At 39.3% G+C, this 18,333-nt stretch overlaps 1 protein-coding gene across 2 annotated transcripts in view; it reads left to right on the forward strand.

Annotated features, from left to right (window-relative positions):
- DOK5 (docking protein 5) overlaps nucleotides 1-18,333 on the forward strand; it is a 177,379-nt gene that overhangs the window by 75,084 nt on the left and 83,962 nt on the right. For both annotated transcript variants that reach the window (XM_054468223.2, XM_054468222.2), the window contains exon 2: nucleotides 5,193-5,300. In XM_054468223.2, the coding sequence (XP_054324198.1) occupies nucleotides 5,193-5,300 (108 nt within the window). The remainder of the gene's footprint in view (nucleotides 1-5,192; nucleotides 5,301-18,333) is intronic.

Genomic DNA, 18,333 nt, shown 5'->3' on the forward strand with positions numbered 1-18,333 from the left:
ATAATTTTTGCATACCTTTGGCATGTTCAGTTTCTGAACACATTCTTGGGGCATGCACAAAAGCAAGAGGTTGCCAATAGTAGAATGACAGCAAGAAACCTATTTTTCACATCCTTTATTTGAAGAAGCAGAGTGACGGTCATTCCCACTGTAATTACAGTTCTCAGGTGGTGGTAATATTTTAAGGGAGCCAATTGTCTCATCTGTTGTTCAGACATAAGCAAGATGTTGATAGAACTCTCCTTGACAACCATAGTACTGAGAATGTTCATTTTCATGGCTGAATCTCCACCCTGAAAAGGATTTTGTGCTTCAACTCTTACCAATGGCTCTTGTAACTTGCCTTCTTAAAGTTACTCAGTCTAGTGGTTAATTAGACTGTGATCGGATGGCAAAAAAAAAAAAAAAAAAAAGGACTGGAGAAGAATGTAGATGACATTTGTTAGATTAGGCTGTAATTTTAAGATCTTGCTTTAATATCTGTACATCTTACTGTCTTTTTAAAAATTTAATTAAACATTCTATTTCAAGATAATTGTAAATTCACATTCAACTGAAAGAAATATTACAAAAAGATCCTATACCCTTTACTCAGTTTCTCTGATAGTAAAGTCTTCCAAAACTATAGTACAATATCGTAACAAAGATATTGACATTGATATTGATGTAGTCAAGCTACAGAACAGTTCCATTGCCACAGGGATCCCTGATGTTAACCTGTTACAGCCAAATCCACATCCCTGGGCTCCCTCTCTCCTCCACCACATTCCTAACTTTGGACCGTTGTTAATCTGTTTTCCATTTCTATAATTTTGTCACGTCAAGAATGCTATACAAATGCAATCATGTAGTATGTAACATTTTAGATTTGGCTGTGTTTTTTCACTCAGTATAATTCTTATAGAGATTTATCCAAGTTGTTGCAGATATTAATAGTTAATTTCTTTTTATTGCTAAGTAGTATTCCATTGTATGGAAGACGTACCACAGTTTGTTTAATCATTCACCCACAGAAGGATTTCCACGTTATGAGGCTTCCGGGTTTTGGCTATTTTGAATAAAACTATAAATATTCATATACAGATTTTTTTTTAATGTGGGGATAGAAGTTTTCATTTCTGTGTCATAAATTCCTAAGAATGAAACTGCTGGTTGTATGTTGCTTGTTTCATTTTTTAAGAAACTACCACTGTTTTTCAGAGTGGCTGTACCGCATTACATTCCCACCAACTATGTATGAGTCGTCCAATTTTTCCACATCCTTGTCTGCATTTGGTGGTGGTGGTATTATTATTATTTCAGCCAATCTGGTAGGTGTGTATTGGTAGCCATTGTGGTTTTAATTTGCCCTTCCCTCAGAGGCAGTGATATTGAACATGTTTTAATGTGCTTCTCGAACATCTGAGCACCCTCTCCGGTGAGATGTCTGTTCATGACTTTTGCCCATTTTGTCATTAGATTATTTGTTTGTTTTACTGTTGTGATTTGAGGGTTCTTTACCTATTCTAGATACCAGTTCTTTGTCAGATATGTGGTTTACACATCTTTTCCTCCAGTCTCTCACTTGTCTTTTCATCCTCTTCACAGAGTTTTTCACACAACAATAGTTTTCATTTGATGAGGTCCAGTTTATCAAATTTTCCCTCTGTGGATTGTGCCTTTGATAACAGGTCTAAGAACTCTCTCCAGACTGTGATCTCATGCGTTTTCTTTTTATCGTTTTATTTGATATTTAAGTTTTATCAATTTTATTTAATATCTAGGTCTATTTTAAGCTATTTTTATATAAGGTGAATGTTTTAATGTTTAAGTCGACGATTTTTCCACCCCCCACCGTGGATGTCCAATTGCCTCAGTACTGTGCACTGAAAAGGTTGCTTTTCTTCCACTGAATTGCTTTTCCACCTTTACATCTGTGTTTTTATATTGCTTGGTGGATTTAATAACTGTGCAGGATGAAAACCAATAGAATTGACTAATTATACTAATACCTCTGGGTATTTAAAAAGTAACAGAATGCTCTTTCATTTAATTTACAGGTTTTTTGTTTTGTTTTGTTTTTTTGGTAGTCTCTCTCTGCTGCCCAGGCTGGAGTTCAGTGGCATGATCTCAGCTTACTGCAGCCTCTTCCTCCCGGGTTGAAGCAATTCACGTGCCTCAGCCTCCAGAGTAGCTGGGACTACAGGCATGTGCCACCACTCCCAGCTGATTTTTATATTTTCAGTAGAGATGGGGTTTTGCCATATTGGCCAGACTGGTCTCAAACTCCCGGCCTCAAATGATCCACCCATCTCGGCCCGCTAAAGTGCTGGGATTACAGGCATGAGCCACCTCACCCAGCCATACAGTATTAATGTTTATTAAACAAAACAAAAACTAACAAACAAAACCCAAAACCTATTCTCACGATCCAGAGAAAACATAGTTAACATTTTGGTTTTTTTTTTTTGTCTTTTTCCAATGCATTTTTAGTATAGTGGAGATCATGACCTAAATGAAAATTTATGTTCTGCTTCACCCCTCCCCACAATAACATATTATGAACACTTTTCTATATCCTTGGAAATTCCTTCTGAAACTTGTTTCAAATTAACTAACTATGTTATCCTGCAGACAGATAATATATGTATTATAAATGTAGTATAATTTACTATATAAATATTATGTACACTATATTACTATTTTTTATAAAATAATTACCTGTTATCTTACAGATGCATAACATTTATTATAGATATATTCTATATGTATCGTAATATGTACTACATGTTTACTATATGTGTACCATTTACTTTATATAGCTACTAATGTTGCTCTATAGATAAGTAGATATATTACATTGTATATTATAGAAGTATTATAATTTACTTTGTCACTCCTTATTGTTGAAATGTGAGTAATCCCTAACTTTTTTATTGTAAATAATGCTGCTAACATTTTATTGTACATTCGGTGGGATCAGACACGTATCTTACCCTCTTTATTTAGAGCTAAACTTCAGAGTAGAGTGGATTTCGTTTTTTCACCCTGAACAAAGCAGTTAATTTATGTTCAAGTCTCTGAGACAGAAGAGAAAAATGGAATATATAAACATTGCAGACAAGTAGTAGTTAACTTGAATTCCTCACCCATCTGCCAGGTACTGATAGAATTATAAGAGGTTTTTAAATTGACTGTGTTTTGAAGGACCAAATGTTTTATGTAGACTTTGTTTTGTTTCTTCTTATTAGCTCAGAGGTTCTTAAACTTTGTAGTACATAAACTCTATTTATGGGTCAAATATACAAAACCACATATATATGGTAATTGGAGGTAATTTAAGGATCGAGGATAATCATGACTGAAGAGCATCCACCCATCTGCACTTGAATATGGAATTCATTTTGTTTTGGGTTTTTTCCTAAGGATAGATTTCTATTCTTTTTCTTTTCTTTTTTTTTTTTTTTGAGACAGAGTCTCGCTCTGTCCCCCAGGCTGGAGTGCAGTGGCGCGATCTCGGCTCACTGCAAGCTCCGCCTCCCAGGTTCACGCCATTCTCCAGCCTCAGCCTCCCAAGTAGCTGGGACGACAGGCACCCACCACCATGCCCGGCTAATGTTTTGTATTTTTAGTACAGACGGGGTTTCACTGTGTTAGCCAGGATGGTCTCGATCTCCTGACCTCATGATCTGCCGGTCTGGGCCTCCCAAAGTGCTGAGATTACAGGCGTGAGCCACCGCGCCCAGCCTGATTTCTATTCTTTTAAGGTTATTTATTGTCAAGTGACCTTTAAAGATCACCAGTCGAGTATAACAGTGCCACTCAGACATTTGCCATCAGTAAATATTATTATTAAATTATACTCATTGCCGGGGCGTGGTGGCTCACGCCTGTAATCCCAGCACTTTGGGAGGCCAAGGCGGGCAGATCACGAGGTGAGGAGTTTGAGTCCAGCCTGACCAACATGGTGAAACCCCGTCTCTACTAAAAAAATACAAAAATTAGCCGGGCATTGTGGTGCTTGCCTGTAATTCCAGCTACTCGGGAGTCTGAGGCAGGAGAATCGCTTGAACCCCGGAGGCAGAGGTTGCAATGAGTGGAGATCGCGCCACCTCACTCCAGCCTGGGCGACAGAGCAAGACGCTGTCTCAAAAAAATAAATAAATAAAATAAAAAATAAAATAAAATAAAATAAAATTATACTCAGTAATTTTTAGGTTTAAAAATGTCTCATTTTATTTTGCTTTTGGAGAACATTGTTTTTCATATGCTCATTAGCTCTTTGCATTTTCTATCTCTGGCATTACTAATATTTTAATGCACTAGTGTACTTTTTACTAGTTATTTTCTTCAGGGTAGTTGTTGTTGTGAGAATCAGACCCCCATTCAAGCTAGCTTAATTAAAAGTTGCAGTGATGTTGATGGTGATGGGTTCCTGGGGAAATAGATGATTTCCAAGAAACCCAGAGGAAAGGCTAGATCTCAATAACAGGAATTGAAAGATGGCGAAGAACTAAAATGTCTCTTTTACCTAGAGTAGAAACGATCTAGTTCCCTGCAGCAGGTTCCACTGCTTAACTCTCCTGCAAGTGATTCAACATGGCCAACAACTTCTGTTTAAACCTACCAGCATTGACCTTTCAGTTTGGTCTGCACCTCTGGCAGTAATCTTCAAGTCTCTGGGTTGAATATCCTAAGCAAGAATCTGGTTGGTGTTAATCAGCCAGTTATTAGCTAGTTAGTTTAGTGTCTGGTCCAACTCTTCATCCACTATGAGGAATATCACATGATAACCATGAGCTGTCAGATTCTAGGATGGGCAATGAGATCTTTAGCATAGATCAAATCCATGGTTTTCAGATTTAATTGCACTTGAAATTCTAGCATGTGCCTTGAATGCCTATTTTATTTGTACTTATTTGGGATTTTTATCTCTGGGACTTTTTCTGAAATATACCTAGTGATATTGCTATCAAGGCATGAAGAAATTTATCTTCAAATACTTATTTTCTTTTGATTCCAGTAATTGTCTGAATGACACATAATATGCCCGTTGTGGAAACAATTTTGATTTTTAAAACTTTATTTTCCCAAAGCAACATCAGATTTCTGGCTTGCAAATATTTCACAGGTGAAAACATCAAAAAGAAAACATTTAAATACAAACGTCAGTCAGTGGAGATGCTGAGCTCAGCCTTTGTATTTCCTTCCAGATTTATCAACGATGCTGGTTAGTATTCAAGAAAGCTTCAAGCAAAGGTCCAAAAAGACTGGAGAAATTTTCTGATGAACGTGCTGCATATTTCAGGTGTTATCATAAGGTAAGACTCAATTGCTGTAGCTTTCCAGAAATCTATTTACAGGGAAGCAACTGAAATTATTGACTGAAAACTTGCCTAAATTATTTAACAAAGGTACAAGCAATATCTTTTCCAAGGACAAAACACCCCTAAAATAACATCTGCTTGCTAATTGTTTCAAGTAATTGATTAATGTAAAGTCACTTTTCTGGTTTCCTGCTATTTGCTGTAGCTGTTCTTGTTGTTTTCCAATCTCTGCTATGGGACTTATCATGTTGTACTCCCTACACTGAAGCCCCGAGAGGATAAGGACTGGATCTCATTGTGTCTCAGACACTGCCTGATGCAGAAAGACACTCATTCAATGCTTGGGGAATGTGGGGAGAGAAGGGAAGGGAAGAAGCAGAAAACAGGTAACAGTGGACGAAGAGGAAGTTCCACCCATTTGTTGGTTTCTTTAAGTTTGATGACTAAATTTTCTTAGTAGTAGTGAGACTTCCTCACTAAAAATAGTCATTGTGTGTTAAAACTCATTAAGGTAAGTACAAGATTTACTTACCACGTGGATTTACAAATTAGCTAAGTATTTCCCTCTACATGGCAGTATATTTCCGTGGTCCCTGTTAACACGCAGCCTGTGTATTTTCTTTTTTCATGAAAACGTGTGAAAGCACATGGTTAACACTCCTCCGAGGCTCTGGTTATTTTCATATGGAGAAAATACTACTCTTTTGTCTATGAAGGAACTGTGCTTATTTTTATGATAGAATATTTTAATTTTAATTTTGGCTTTCCATCTTGAAGATTCTTTAAGCCTCATTTGGTGAGAATTTACCGGGGCCAGGCTTCTTTGCCATTTAAAATTTTTTGCGAAACCAGTCGATCTATTAGAACAGAAACTTGGCTAGGTGGGGGAAGTGAACAGTTTTTCCTTTTGTGCAAATTCTCCAAAAGTAGTGACTTTTTGACACCTTATAAAGGGTCTATGATGACACTTTGGTTTATATGATGATGAAAACAATAGGGGAAGCTGCATTTCTTCTCAAATTAGAGAAATAAGGACTATGTTATACTTTATAGGCACACCTGTATGTACATAAGGGAAGAATAAGCACAAAACAAGCTTTTGGGACAGGTAGAGAAGGGAGTCAAGGGTGGCGTATTCCACGCATTTCATTTCCCTGTCACCCCATGAAGCAGTTCCACATTCCAAGGCTTCTCCCACTCCCAGCCTTTCTTCTCTCCAAAGGAGAATGCACTTATACCTTTTTGAGTCCAGATTTCCTCTATCATTTATCTTTCATATGCCAAATATGAAATGACACTGTTCAAATATATGTATTTTTTGTTCTCAGAGAGGAGTTGTTGAATTGCAAGTGTATTATTTAGGCACAGTGATCCATGAAGCCAGTGATAGCATAACTCTGAACCCTGCAAATAAACTTGAGCCAAACTCTCCTATAACACTCTAAACTATTTGTATCCAGTCATTTTGAACCAGATGTATTATGGCCCAGTTATCCCTCATGTATCCAGTATTTTACCTTATAACAAGATGGCGAGCAATGCTATAAGGATGACTTGCTTTATTTTTGCTCGAACAGCCTTTTCTTAAAAGGAGAATCAAAATACCCAGGAATATGTTTGGCTTATCATCTAAACACAGAGCTTTAGGTGGCCAGAAAGTATAGTTACACGTCAGGTCTTCTCTTGAGAACCTTAGCCGGTCTGTAACTTTGCAATTCACCTTGAGGCTCTGTACTGTCTGGTCATTGTGTGTGGCCTTTTGATCCTTTTTTGTCTTGGTAGAGTTCCAAATATGTCTGGTTCTTCACAATCCAAACATCCGATTCTTCACAATTCCATATGCCAACCTTTCTGAATGTAGAAAAAATAAGAAATAGGCTATGTTACAGATAGACCTATACATACCTAAGAGGAGAAAGAAGATAAGTGAGGAATACATTATAGGAACTCATCAAATCCCATCCATCAGCAAATGGTGTTGGCTGTATGCTCAAAATGTATGGAGACTCTGAACACAGCCCACAGTCTCTACTGCTACCACTGGTGTCCTAGGCAGTGGGCTGCCAAATTCTTGGGCTTCTAGAGTCTGTTCAAAACACTTATATCACATCACGATATTCTTTGCTGCAACACCCTCAGCCAAGGTCTGATAATGGTCTATGCCAGTGGTCCCCAACCTTTTTGGCACCGGGACAGGTATCATGGAAGACAATTTTTCCACAGACAGGGTTGGGGGCAGGATTGGTTTCAGGATGAAACTGTTCCACTTCAAATGATTAGGCATTAGATTCTCATAAGGAGCAGGCAACCTAGATCCCTAGCATGCACAGTTCACAATAGATTTTACACTCCTATGAGAATCAGGAGGTGGAGCTCAGGCAGGAATGCTTGCTCACCTTCTGCAGTGTAGCCAGGTTCCTAATAGGCTGTAGACCAGTACTGGTCCAGTACTCATCTGCTGCCCAGGGATGAGGGTCCCTGGTCTATGCGATCACGTGATTTGATTTCTTGCTGCCCTTTTAACCTCATCTCTGAGTTTCCTTAATCCCACCTTCCTCTGCTCCAGGTGCCCTGGGCTCCTCTCTTTCCTTAGAAGATGCCAAGCACCTCCTGCCCTTTATACCTGCTCTTCCCTTTTCCTGGAATGCTCTCCCCCAGGTGCCCACAGAGCTCACTCCCTTACTTTGTTCAGTGCGTTGCTCAAATTGGTCCTCTAAGAGAGGCCATTTCTTGACTCCCTTGTTGGAAATAGAACCCACCTACTCACTGCCTTCCACATCCCTCTTATTGCTCTTCTCAGGAGGCACCAGAACAAAACACACTTGCTTGGTTGTTTCCTATTGTCTTCCCCTCTTCCCCGCATAACATGCGGTCTACAAAGACAGGGATTTTTTGGGGATGGGAGACATGATTCACTATTAGTTACCAGAATCTAACACATAGTGAACACTTTTAAAAGTATTGGCTGAAAAGTAAGAAATGTTATCAATAGAGGAAATGGAATACATACAGATGTCTATGTGTCATACTTTTATTTAGTTTACCAGAAGAAATCTGTACTTGAGATATCTGAAACCAGAAAAAGACACTTTGATTTGGAGAAAATAGGGTGGGCAGTGATGGAAGCAGAAAAAGCCAGGATTTGGATGTTTTAGGAGGACAGAAAAATATAAAACCAAAGTGGATGAAAAAGCTCTTGCTTGAATGCCAAATGAATAAAGGGAAGTTGAGGACAAACTTGCTCTATTTCAGAATTCTACCTGCTGGCTTTGGAATTTAATATGTAAATCTTTGGGGAACTTGGTAAGCCACATTCTCTTTCATCTATAATAATCATTAACCAAAGTTCAAAGCATTAGAATGGAAGAATTATCTACATTTAGCCTTCAAGCCCTTGATGAATTCCTGTAGCTGATTCATCCTCTACTCTTTTAGATCTGATACATTTAGTATTAATCTCTTGGGGCATATAAAAAGCTGGAGTAATTCTGAGATTTGCATTTTTCATCTAAATGCTGTGTAATTTATGAATCTTGATAATAAAATACTGGGGTTATAAGTAGCACACCGTGACCAAATTTTAGAGTTTATTCTAACATAAATAAAGCAATTTCCAAAAGAAATGAGGAAATGTACATCATGCTATTTGATTAATACGGAGGTGGTGTGGTGGATGCAGACATATCCCTCCCGTAGGAAATCTGTAGCATTTATAAGAGCACAGTACTTCTCCCATTTTATTTTTAAAGATATTATTAAGAAAAAAAATGCCAGTTTTGCATATCTGACTCTTTTTAGAAGTTTCAACACAAGAAAAAGATTGTAGAATTTTAAAATTTGGTACCCCCTCACTGAAAATGTAGCTCGAAGTGCACTCCTGCAAAAATTGGAAAATAAACATATGAATAATGCACATATAGAACAATTTATTTTTTATTTCTTACTTCCTCCGTGAAGCACCCCTCAAGCACCCATAGCTGTCAGAGATGGCTGCAAATTTGATTAACTGTAATTCCCACAATATTAAGACTCCAGTGACTTTAAATATAGTTTCTGACCTTCTTGTTAAACACCAGTTCCATGTTTTCATTCAGGAAATAATGTTGCTTATACTAATTAGAAGGGGATGAAAGTTTCTGTGCATAGTTTTACTTTTTCAAGATGAGTAACACTCGAGAGGAAATAGAGTGGAAGGAAGACCATTGACCGCTTTTGAGACCAAGGCAAACGGTATGGCGGGAAGTATGCTGGTACTGGATTTAGGAAACCTGAGTTCCAGTCCCAGCTTTGCCACCGTATAAGTCTGACAAGTCACCCTCTTTCTGTGTAAAGGTGGCCTCCAAGGCAAGTCACACATTTGCTTCCTCATCATCACATGTGGCTGAGTCTGCAGGGATTCGGTTCACCTTGGACCAGAAGGACAAGTCCAACAAATCCTGTGTTTAGTGTTTCCCAAAATGTGAACGAAAGAGTGTGTCGAAAGAGCCTTTCATGATTAAACGTTGTGTGGTCAAAGAAATTGGGAACTGCAACGTTTATGGCCTCATCTTTCAGATTCATAACCCACTGCAGCCCCTCACGGGCTCTGAAAAGTCTTACAGTTAAGAAATTGGAGGGACTTTGAGTCAGCATTTCCAAAACAACTGGGCCATGGAACTATTTGTTTTAATCATGTGTTCCGTGGAACAAATAAATTTAATTCTAGGGAACACAGTCTGGGACATGCTGCTTTCATGTGTTAACTTATTGTTGTTTCAACAGTAAACAACTAGGGACGATCGTTTCTACTTTATCAAAATCAGGGTTAACGTGTGTATTAAATGAATGTGAGTGTATTTGAAAAGGGAACAACTCTCTAACTGTAGGGATTAATTGCCATTATTATTTTTATTCTCCCAAACACCTTTGGTCTTATTTGTTCTGTCATTCTATCCTTTATAGTGACTAGGTCATTTGTATCTCCTAAGCTCAATGTCAGACCTTGTTCTTGGTTTCTGCAAAAATAGGATTCTGGGTTCCGCACAATGAGCTAATGTCCTAAAATTTATTTCTCTGGAATTTCATCCAACTTATCTGTGTATGTGTGTGTGTGTGTGTGTGCGTGTGTGAGATAACTTTTTCTGTACTAATGATTCATTCTTTTTTTACACAGTTTCTTCCTCATCTAAAACATTTCCTCTTCCGATATGGCTGTCTATAATATGTCTTTTCAAAATCATAAAATGTCACAGCCCCCTCTTTCAATAGTCAGGTATGTACTTTGGAGTCATCCCCTCCTCATGTAAGAAACTACCCACTATGCCATATTCTAGAAGTTTCCTAAGCTTATGCCAAAGAGGACGTGACTCTTCACATCTCTATAAATTAAATGATGGATTATTACTCTGATGTTTTTCCCAGGTGATAAATAATTCCATACCCACATTTCTAAAGCTTAGGTAAATTAGATAGAAGAAGTTGACTGTAGTATAAAAAACCCTATTTTCCAATTTAAGTACTTTTCCTAGTCAAGGAAGTATGAGTCTGCATCAGAGTGCCGTAAACTCCTGAAACACATTCAAAACTGAATGAACTCTTTCCTACCCGAGCTTGGTTTCTATCTTTGTTTTTTGTTTTTTTTTGAGACTGAGTTTTGCTCTTGTTGCCCAGGCTGGAGTGCAATGGCACGACCTCAGCTCACTGCAACCTCTGTCTCCTGGGTCCAAGTGATTCTTCTGCCTCAGCATCCCAAGTAGCTGGGATCACAGGCGTCCGCCACCATGCCCGGCTAATTTTTTGTATTTTTAGTAGAGACGGGGTTTCACCAGGTTGGCCAGGCTGGTCTTGAACTCCTGACCTCAAGTGATCCACCCACCTCGGCCTACCAAAGTGCTGGGCTTACAGGCGTGAGCCACCACGCCCGGCCTGAGCTTGGTTTCTTTATGGGCTTCCGTGGTTCATTGTACAGCATCAGGATCCATTCTGTTATTCAAGGCAGAAGCCAGGGAGTTGTCTTTGACTTACTCTCTTCCATATTCCCTCTCAAATCAATCCATCACCATGTTTGCATGCAGCCCTCCCGCTGTATAGACCCCTTTTCTTTTGTGGTCCATGTGGCAAACATTTATCAATCCCTCAAAGTCTCTGCTCTGTCTTCACCTCCCCATGAGTCTTCTTGACTTTCCCTGAGGTGGTTCATCTGCTGGGCCCGCTCTGCCTGGATGCACTTGTCACAATGATAGCAGGGCTTTATTTTCATGGTGGTGGCAGGTTCTGTCCGTTTGGGGCCGATCCCTTCTTCTTTGGTAATGGATGTCTGATTTCTAGTTGGAGACAAGGCAACCCGTAGTAAAGACCCCTGTGCAGCGAGATATGTTTCTGCAACTGATTCCTGGCCTCAAGGAATAAGCACAGAAGACACATGCCCTTCTTCGTCTCTTGCTCTTTCCTACTGATTCGAAAATAGGCATCAGCCATCTTGGCCCATGATACTGGAAAGCTCATGGATTGAGGGTAGCCCAGCAACAGGTGAAGCCTGGAACTGGGTACTCAGGGCTGGTCTGTGCTCCCTGACACTGTAGAACACCAGGGCAACCCAACACTACCTACATCTGGATTTGTTTTATATGAGAGGAATAAACTTCTTTCTTGTTTAAGCCTTTATTTATTTATTTATTTATTTATTTATTTATTTTTGAGACAGAGTTTTGCTCTTGATGCCCAGGCTGGAGTGCAATGGCGTGATCTCAGCTCACCGCAACCTCCACCTCCCAGGTTCAAGCGATTCTCCTGCCTCAGCCTTCCCAAGTAGCTGGGATTATAGGCATGCGCCACCAAGTCCGGCTGATTTTGTGTTTTTAGTAGAGATGGGGTTTCTCCATGTGGGTCAGTCTGGTCTTGAACTCCCGACCTCAGGTGATCCACCCACCTTGGCCTCCCAAAGTACTGGGATTACAGGCATGAGCCACTGTGCCTGGCCACGTTTAAGCCTTTATAATGCTGGATTTTCTCTCGTGTGCAACAGAGTCCTAGCTATTAGAGATGTAGTAAAATTTCCTCATAATCCAATGCACTCTGGGTAGGGAATTCTGTTATTCACAGCCAGGAGTATCCTGACATGGTCACTGTCCATTGGATTTTAATTTCTTGAAGATAGAAACCATGCTTTATTCATCTTTGTATCTATCTTTCCAACATAGTGTCTCATGAAAAGTAGGTACTTTGGATTCTACAGGCCCTTAGGGTTCCCAGGAAATGATTCTTGGCCTACTTATACTAGTATTGCATAGTAGAAATGTTAGGGAACCCTGGTGTATTGAGAATTAAAAGAGCCATGTGACTCACATGCCAAATTCTCTGTCATCTGAGCACATGCATGGTTTTGTCTTATGGAGAAGACCTTCTAATAATAGAGATAATGACACCATATTTTAAATTTTATTTATTATTATTATTATTTGAGACAGTGTCTTGCTTTGCCATCCAGGCTAGAGTGCAGTGGTGCTATCTTGGCTCATTGCAACCTCTGCCTCCTGGGCTTGAGCAGTCCTCCCACCTCAGCCTCCTGAGTTGCTGGAACTACAGGCGTGCGCCACCATGCCCAGCTGATTTTTTATTATTTGTAGAGACAGGGTCTTGCTATATTGTCCATGCTAGTCTCGAACTCATGGGCTCAAGTGATTCTCCCTCCTTGGCCTCCCAAAATGCTGGGATTACAGGCACGAGCCACACTGTGCCAGGCCTCATTTGTACACATATTTACGTTTAAAAAAATCAATCTAAAACATACAGAAGGTTAAAAAGAATCAAATGGTATTGAAGCGCTTATCATGAAAAGTAGCAGTGCCTACTTTATTCCCACCCTTCTGTTGTGGGTTGAATTATGACCTCCCAAAAATATATGCCTAAGGTGTAACTGCTGGTACCTGTGGATGTGACTTCATTTGGAACTAAGATCTTTGTAGATGTATTCAAGTTGCAGTGGAATTATTGGATTAGGGTGGACCCCAGTCCCATAGCTGGTACCCTGATAAGAAGAGACACAGACCCACAGGGAGAAAGCCATTCGAAGACAGGCAGAGACTGGAGTGATGCAATTAAAAGCCAAAGGTGTCAAGGACTGTGGCAGCCACCAGACCGTAGGAGAGATGCATGGAACAGACTCTCCCTTACAGCCTCCAGTAGGAACCAACTCTGCCAGCACCTTGATTTTGGGCTCTGGCCTCCAGAACTGTGACAGCATACATTTCTGTTGTGCAAGACACCCAGTACTTTGTTACTGCAACCCTACTCTAGGAAACGAATTCACCTCCCGAGGCTTAATCACCATTGTCATTCCCTTGTGTTCATTTTACTGGTGGTTGCCTCTGTAACTCTCAATGATGTGTTTATAACTTTGCTTCTTGTTTTATTAACTTCCAACATTACCAACAGATTCCTCCCCTTTAGAAAGTTAATGGTTTGGCTCATTTATGTAATCTCATCAACTCTTTCTTCTTCCTTACAAATTGTGACAATTACATTACTTTCAATACATATTCTACTGTATGTGGAACATTCAATAACATGCTTAAACCCCAGTGCCCTTCCCCATAAATGTTAGAAAGTGATTCTTATATCAGTCTCAGTTTTTAACGATCTTATTTCCTGTCCCCTTTGCTTTTCTCTTCTCTGTTTGTCAGGTTTTTTTTTTTTACTTTCATGTTATTCAATACCAGATTCTTGTCTTACAGCAATGTGGGCTCACTCTTGTCACACGTTCCATTGTTTCGAGAGAAACTAGAAGCAAAGATCTTTTAGTTGAACACTTTTAATATTTAACTGTAATTTTAAAATATAAGAAAGGACAAATTGAATATCTCTCCAGGTGATTGGCCTGAAAGCTGCCTTTAAAATTTTTTTAAATCTCTTATTTACCCCTTGAACTAATGCTGGAAAGAGAAAGCAATAGTATTCCCAGGAGGCAACATGTGGCACTATACTTAGTAGGTCTACTATTTTAATATGTGTAAATTACAAGTAAAACTATCATCATACTTTATCTGCGATGGACCTAGACTCCTATTTTCTTTCAGTTATTTATAGTTTATGTAGATACATTCATTGTGATGGAAAACGTTACAAATACTTCAGCTATAATAAGATTTTTATGGCCGGGCACGGTGGGTGGCTCATGCCTGTAATCCCAGCACTTTGGGAGGCTGAGGCGGGCGGATCGTGAGGTCAGGAGATCAAGACAGTCCTGGCTAACACCGTGAAACCCCATCTCTACTAAAAAAAAATACAAAAAACAAAATTAGCTGGGCATGGTGGTGGGCGCCTGTAGTCCCAGCTACTCGGGAGGCTGAGGCAGGAGAATGGCATGAACCTGGGAGGTGGAGCTTGCAGTGAGCCAAGATTGTGCCACTGCATTCCAGCCTGGGCAACAAAGCAAGACTCTGTCAAAAAAAAAGATTTTTATTAGAGATACACATATGCTTCACAAAATATTATTTTGGTCAACAACACCATTGAAACCATCAAGGACAAATCTGTGTCTATGCCTCCTCTGTAAGAGTACCCTAATTGTGATTGGAAAGCTGAATGTTTTATATGCCAGAATGACAGGTTTCAAAGAAAACACAAAGAACAAAATCAGAGAGAGAAAAAAAAAAAATACATATACCATGTAGTATGACCATGGTTGAAAGAAGGTCAAAGGTGATGTCAATCCCACATTGTAACATCTACCCAGGCAGGAGTCACAAATGTTGGGTCAGATATGACCTGTGAGTTGCAAGTACAAGGTGGTTTCAAAGCTGTGCCTCTGCAAGATTTCTTTTTTCTTTTTGAGGCTTCCCGTCACCCTTAGAATTATATCAAAGCTCATTGCCAATACCCTGGTCTCCTAAGCCCTGTATGATTCTGCTCCAGCACATTTCTCCGACTTGCCATGCCACTTGTCACTTTGCTACAATGACCTCCCTTCATTTGTCCTGTCTCAAAGCCTTTGCAGTTTCTGTTCCTTTGGTCTATTGAGCTCTCCCCCATTTTTTTTTTCTCTTCCTCCAGGGATTAGCTCAATTTCAGTGCCTGAAAAGGGCCTTATTTGAATACTCTATGCTTCTCAGAATCACATTTCTTTAGTACTGTACTCTCCCTTTATGCGTGGGGGATACGTTCCAAGACCCCCAGTGGATGGCTGAAACTGTGTATAGCTCTCCACCCTATGTATTCTATGTTTTTTCCTCTGTATACATACCTATGATAAAGTTTAATTCATTAATTAGGCACAATAAGAGATTGAAAATAACTAATAATAAAATAGAACAATTATAACAATATGCTGTAGTAAAAGTTATATGAATGTGGTCTCTCTCTCAAAATATCTATTGTATCATACTCACCTACTTTCAGACCACAGCTGACCGTGGGTAACCTGAAACCTCTGAAACAGAAACTGTGGACAAGAAAAACTACCATATATTAAGTACACAGCCTTTCTCACTGTTGAAATTATGTTGGTCAGGTGCAGTGGCTCACGCCTGTGATCTCAGTATTTTGGGAGGCTGAGGTGGGAGGATCACTTGAGCCCAGGAGTTTGAGAGCAGCCTGAGCAACATAGTCTCAACATAGTCTCTCTAACATTGTCTCTTAAAAAGAAGTCTACTTGTATATTTGTTTACTGCTAGTACACTGTAAGCTCCAAGAAGCTTACTATGTGCACGTTGTCACCTGTAGGTTCTCGTAACCATCACCACGTTAAGATACTGAACGTGGCCGGGCGCGGTGGCTCACGCCTGTAATCCCGGCACTTTGGGAGGCCGAGGCAGGCAGATCACGAGGTCAGGAGACCATCCTGGCCAACAGGGTGAAACCACGTCTCTACTAAAAAATACAAAAAAATTAGCCAGGCGTGGTGGTGTGCGCCCTGTAGTCCCAGCTACTCAGGAAGCTGAGGCAGGAGAATCACTTGAACCCGGGAGGCAGAGGCTGCAGTGAGCTGAGATCATGCCACTGCACTCCAGCCTGGTGACGGAGCGAGATTCTGTCTCAAAAAAAAAAAACAAAAACCCTGAACATTTCCATCAGCAAGAGGACTTTTTGTGTTGCCCTTTTGTAATCACATCCTCCAATCCTCCCACCCCACCACGCCAGCAAGCACTAATCTGTTTCCCATTTCTAAATTTTTCTTTTTCTTTTCAAGTATATGTAATTGTTTGGGATCGGCCTTCTCCACGCAACATAACTCCCTTGGGACTTATCCAAGTTGCTGTGCATAGCAATAGTCCATTCCCTTTTACTGCTAAGTAGTAATCCATAGTATACATTCCCAGACTTTGCATACATTCATCCACTGACGAACATCTGGGTCGTTTTTAGTTTCTCATCATTACAAATAAAATTGGTGTGAATATTCAAGTTCATGTTGAATGAACATAAGTTGTCCCCCCTCCTCTCCATTTCTGGGATAAATTCTGAAGAATGTAATTGATGGGTCATATGGTAGTTGCACGTTTAGTTTTGTAAAAAGCTGTCCAACTGTGTTCCAGAGGGACTCTCCCATTTTACAGTCTCATGAGCAATGTATGAGTAATCCAGTTTCTCTGCATTCTCACCAGCATTTGGCATTTGGTGGTGTCACTATTTTTATTTTAGTCATTCTTTTCTTTTTGGGACAGGATCTTGCTCTGTCACCCAGGCTGCAGTGCAATGGCGTGATTATGGTTCACTGCAGCCTTGAAGGCCTGGCCTCAAGAGATCCTCTCACTTCAGCCTACCAAGTAGCCAGGACTACAGGCATGCACCACCATGCCTGGCTAATTTTTTAATGCTTTGTAGAGATGAGGTCTCACTGTGTTGCCCAGGCTGGACTTGAACTCCTGGCCTCAAGTGATCCTCCCTCCTCAGCCTCCCAAAGCACTGGGATTTATTTTAGTCATTCTAATAGTGACATTTCATTGTGGTTTTAATTTGTATTCCCTAGTGGCTAATGATATTGAACATGCTTCTGTATATCTTCTATGAAATGTCTCTTTATGTATTTGACCTATTTTCTATTTTTTTTTTTTTTTTTTACTATTGAGTATTGGGAGTACGTGCGTGTGTGTGTGTGTGCGTGTGTGTGTGTGTGTATGTGTGTATATATATGTGTCAGATATGTGCTTACAAATATGTTCTCCCAATGCATAGATTTTTCTTTCACCCTCTTAACAGGATCTTTTCCAGAAGAAAAGTATTAATTTTGATGAGATCCAATTTCTGAATTTTTACTTTTATTGTTCATGCTTTTGGTGTCAAGTCTAAGAGCTCCTTGCCTGAAGTTCAATCCTAAAGATTTTCTTGTTTTTTTCTTAAGAAAAAAGGTGTAGTTTTAAGTTTTACATTTAAATATGATTCATTTTGAGTTTAATTTTTGTATTAGGAGTGAAATGTGGATTGAGTTTAATTCTTTTCCCCGTGATTGTCCAATTATTCCACTATTATTTGTTGAAAAAAATTATTCTTTCCTCATTGAGTTGCTTTTTCACCTTTGTCAAAAATTATCTGGGCATGTTTATGTGAGTCTGTTCCTGGATTCTCTGTTCTTTTCTATTGATCTGTATATCTGTTTCTCTGCCAATATCATACTCTCTTGATTACTGTAGCTATATAGTAATCTTTAACATTGGGTAGAGTGATTCATTTCACTTTATTCTCTTTTTCAAAGTTATTTTAGCTAATCTAGTGGCTGTGTCTTTCCATAAAACTTAAAAATAAGCCTTTCTATATCTACAGAAAATCCTTGTTGGGATTTTGAGAATTATGTTAAGCCTGTAGAGCAAATTGTGGGAGAACTGATATCTTTTCTATGTTAAGTCCATTCATGAACATGGTATGATTCTCCATTTGTTAGAGGATTTTTAAAATTTATTTCATCAGCATCTTCTAATGTTCAGCCTTCAAATCCTGTATGTTTTATTACATTTTTACCTGATTATTTCATTTAATTTGTATTACATTTTAAGGTTTTTAAAATTGAGTATCTAATTTGTATAAGCCAGTCATTTTTGGCCTATGATATGACAAA

The sequence above is a fragment of the Pongo pygmaeus genome, chromosome 21 (assembly GCF_028885625.2).
Source record: "Pongo pygmaeus isolate AG05252 chromosome 21, NHGRI_mPonPyg2-v2.0_pri, whole genome shotgun sequence".
In the NCBI taxonomy this organism is placed as follows: domain Eukaryota; kingdom Metazoa; phylum Chordata; class Mammalia; order Primates; family Hominidae; genus Pongo; species Pongo pygmaeus.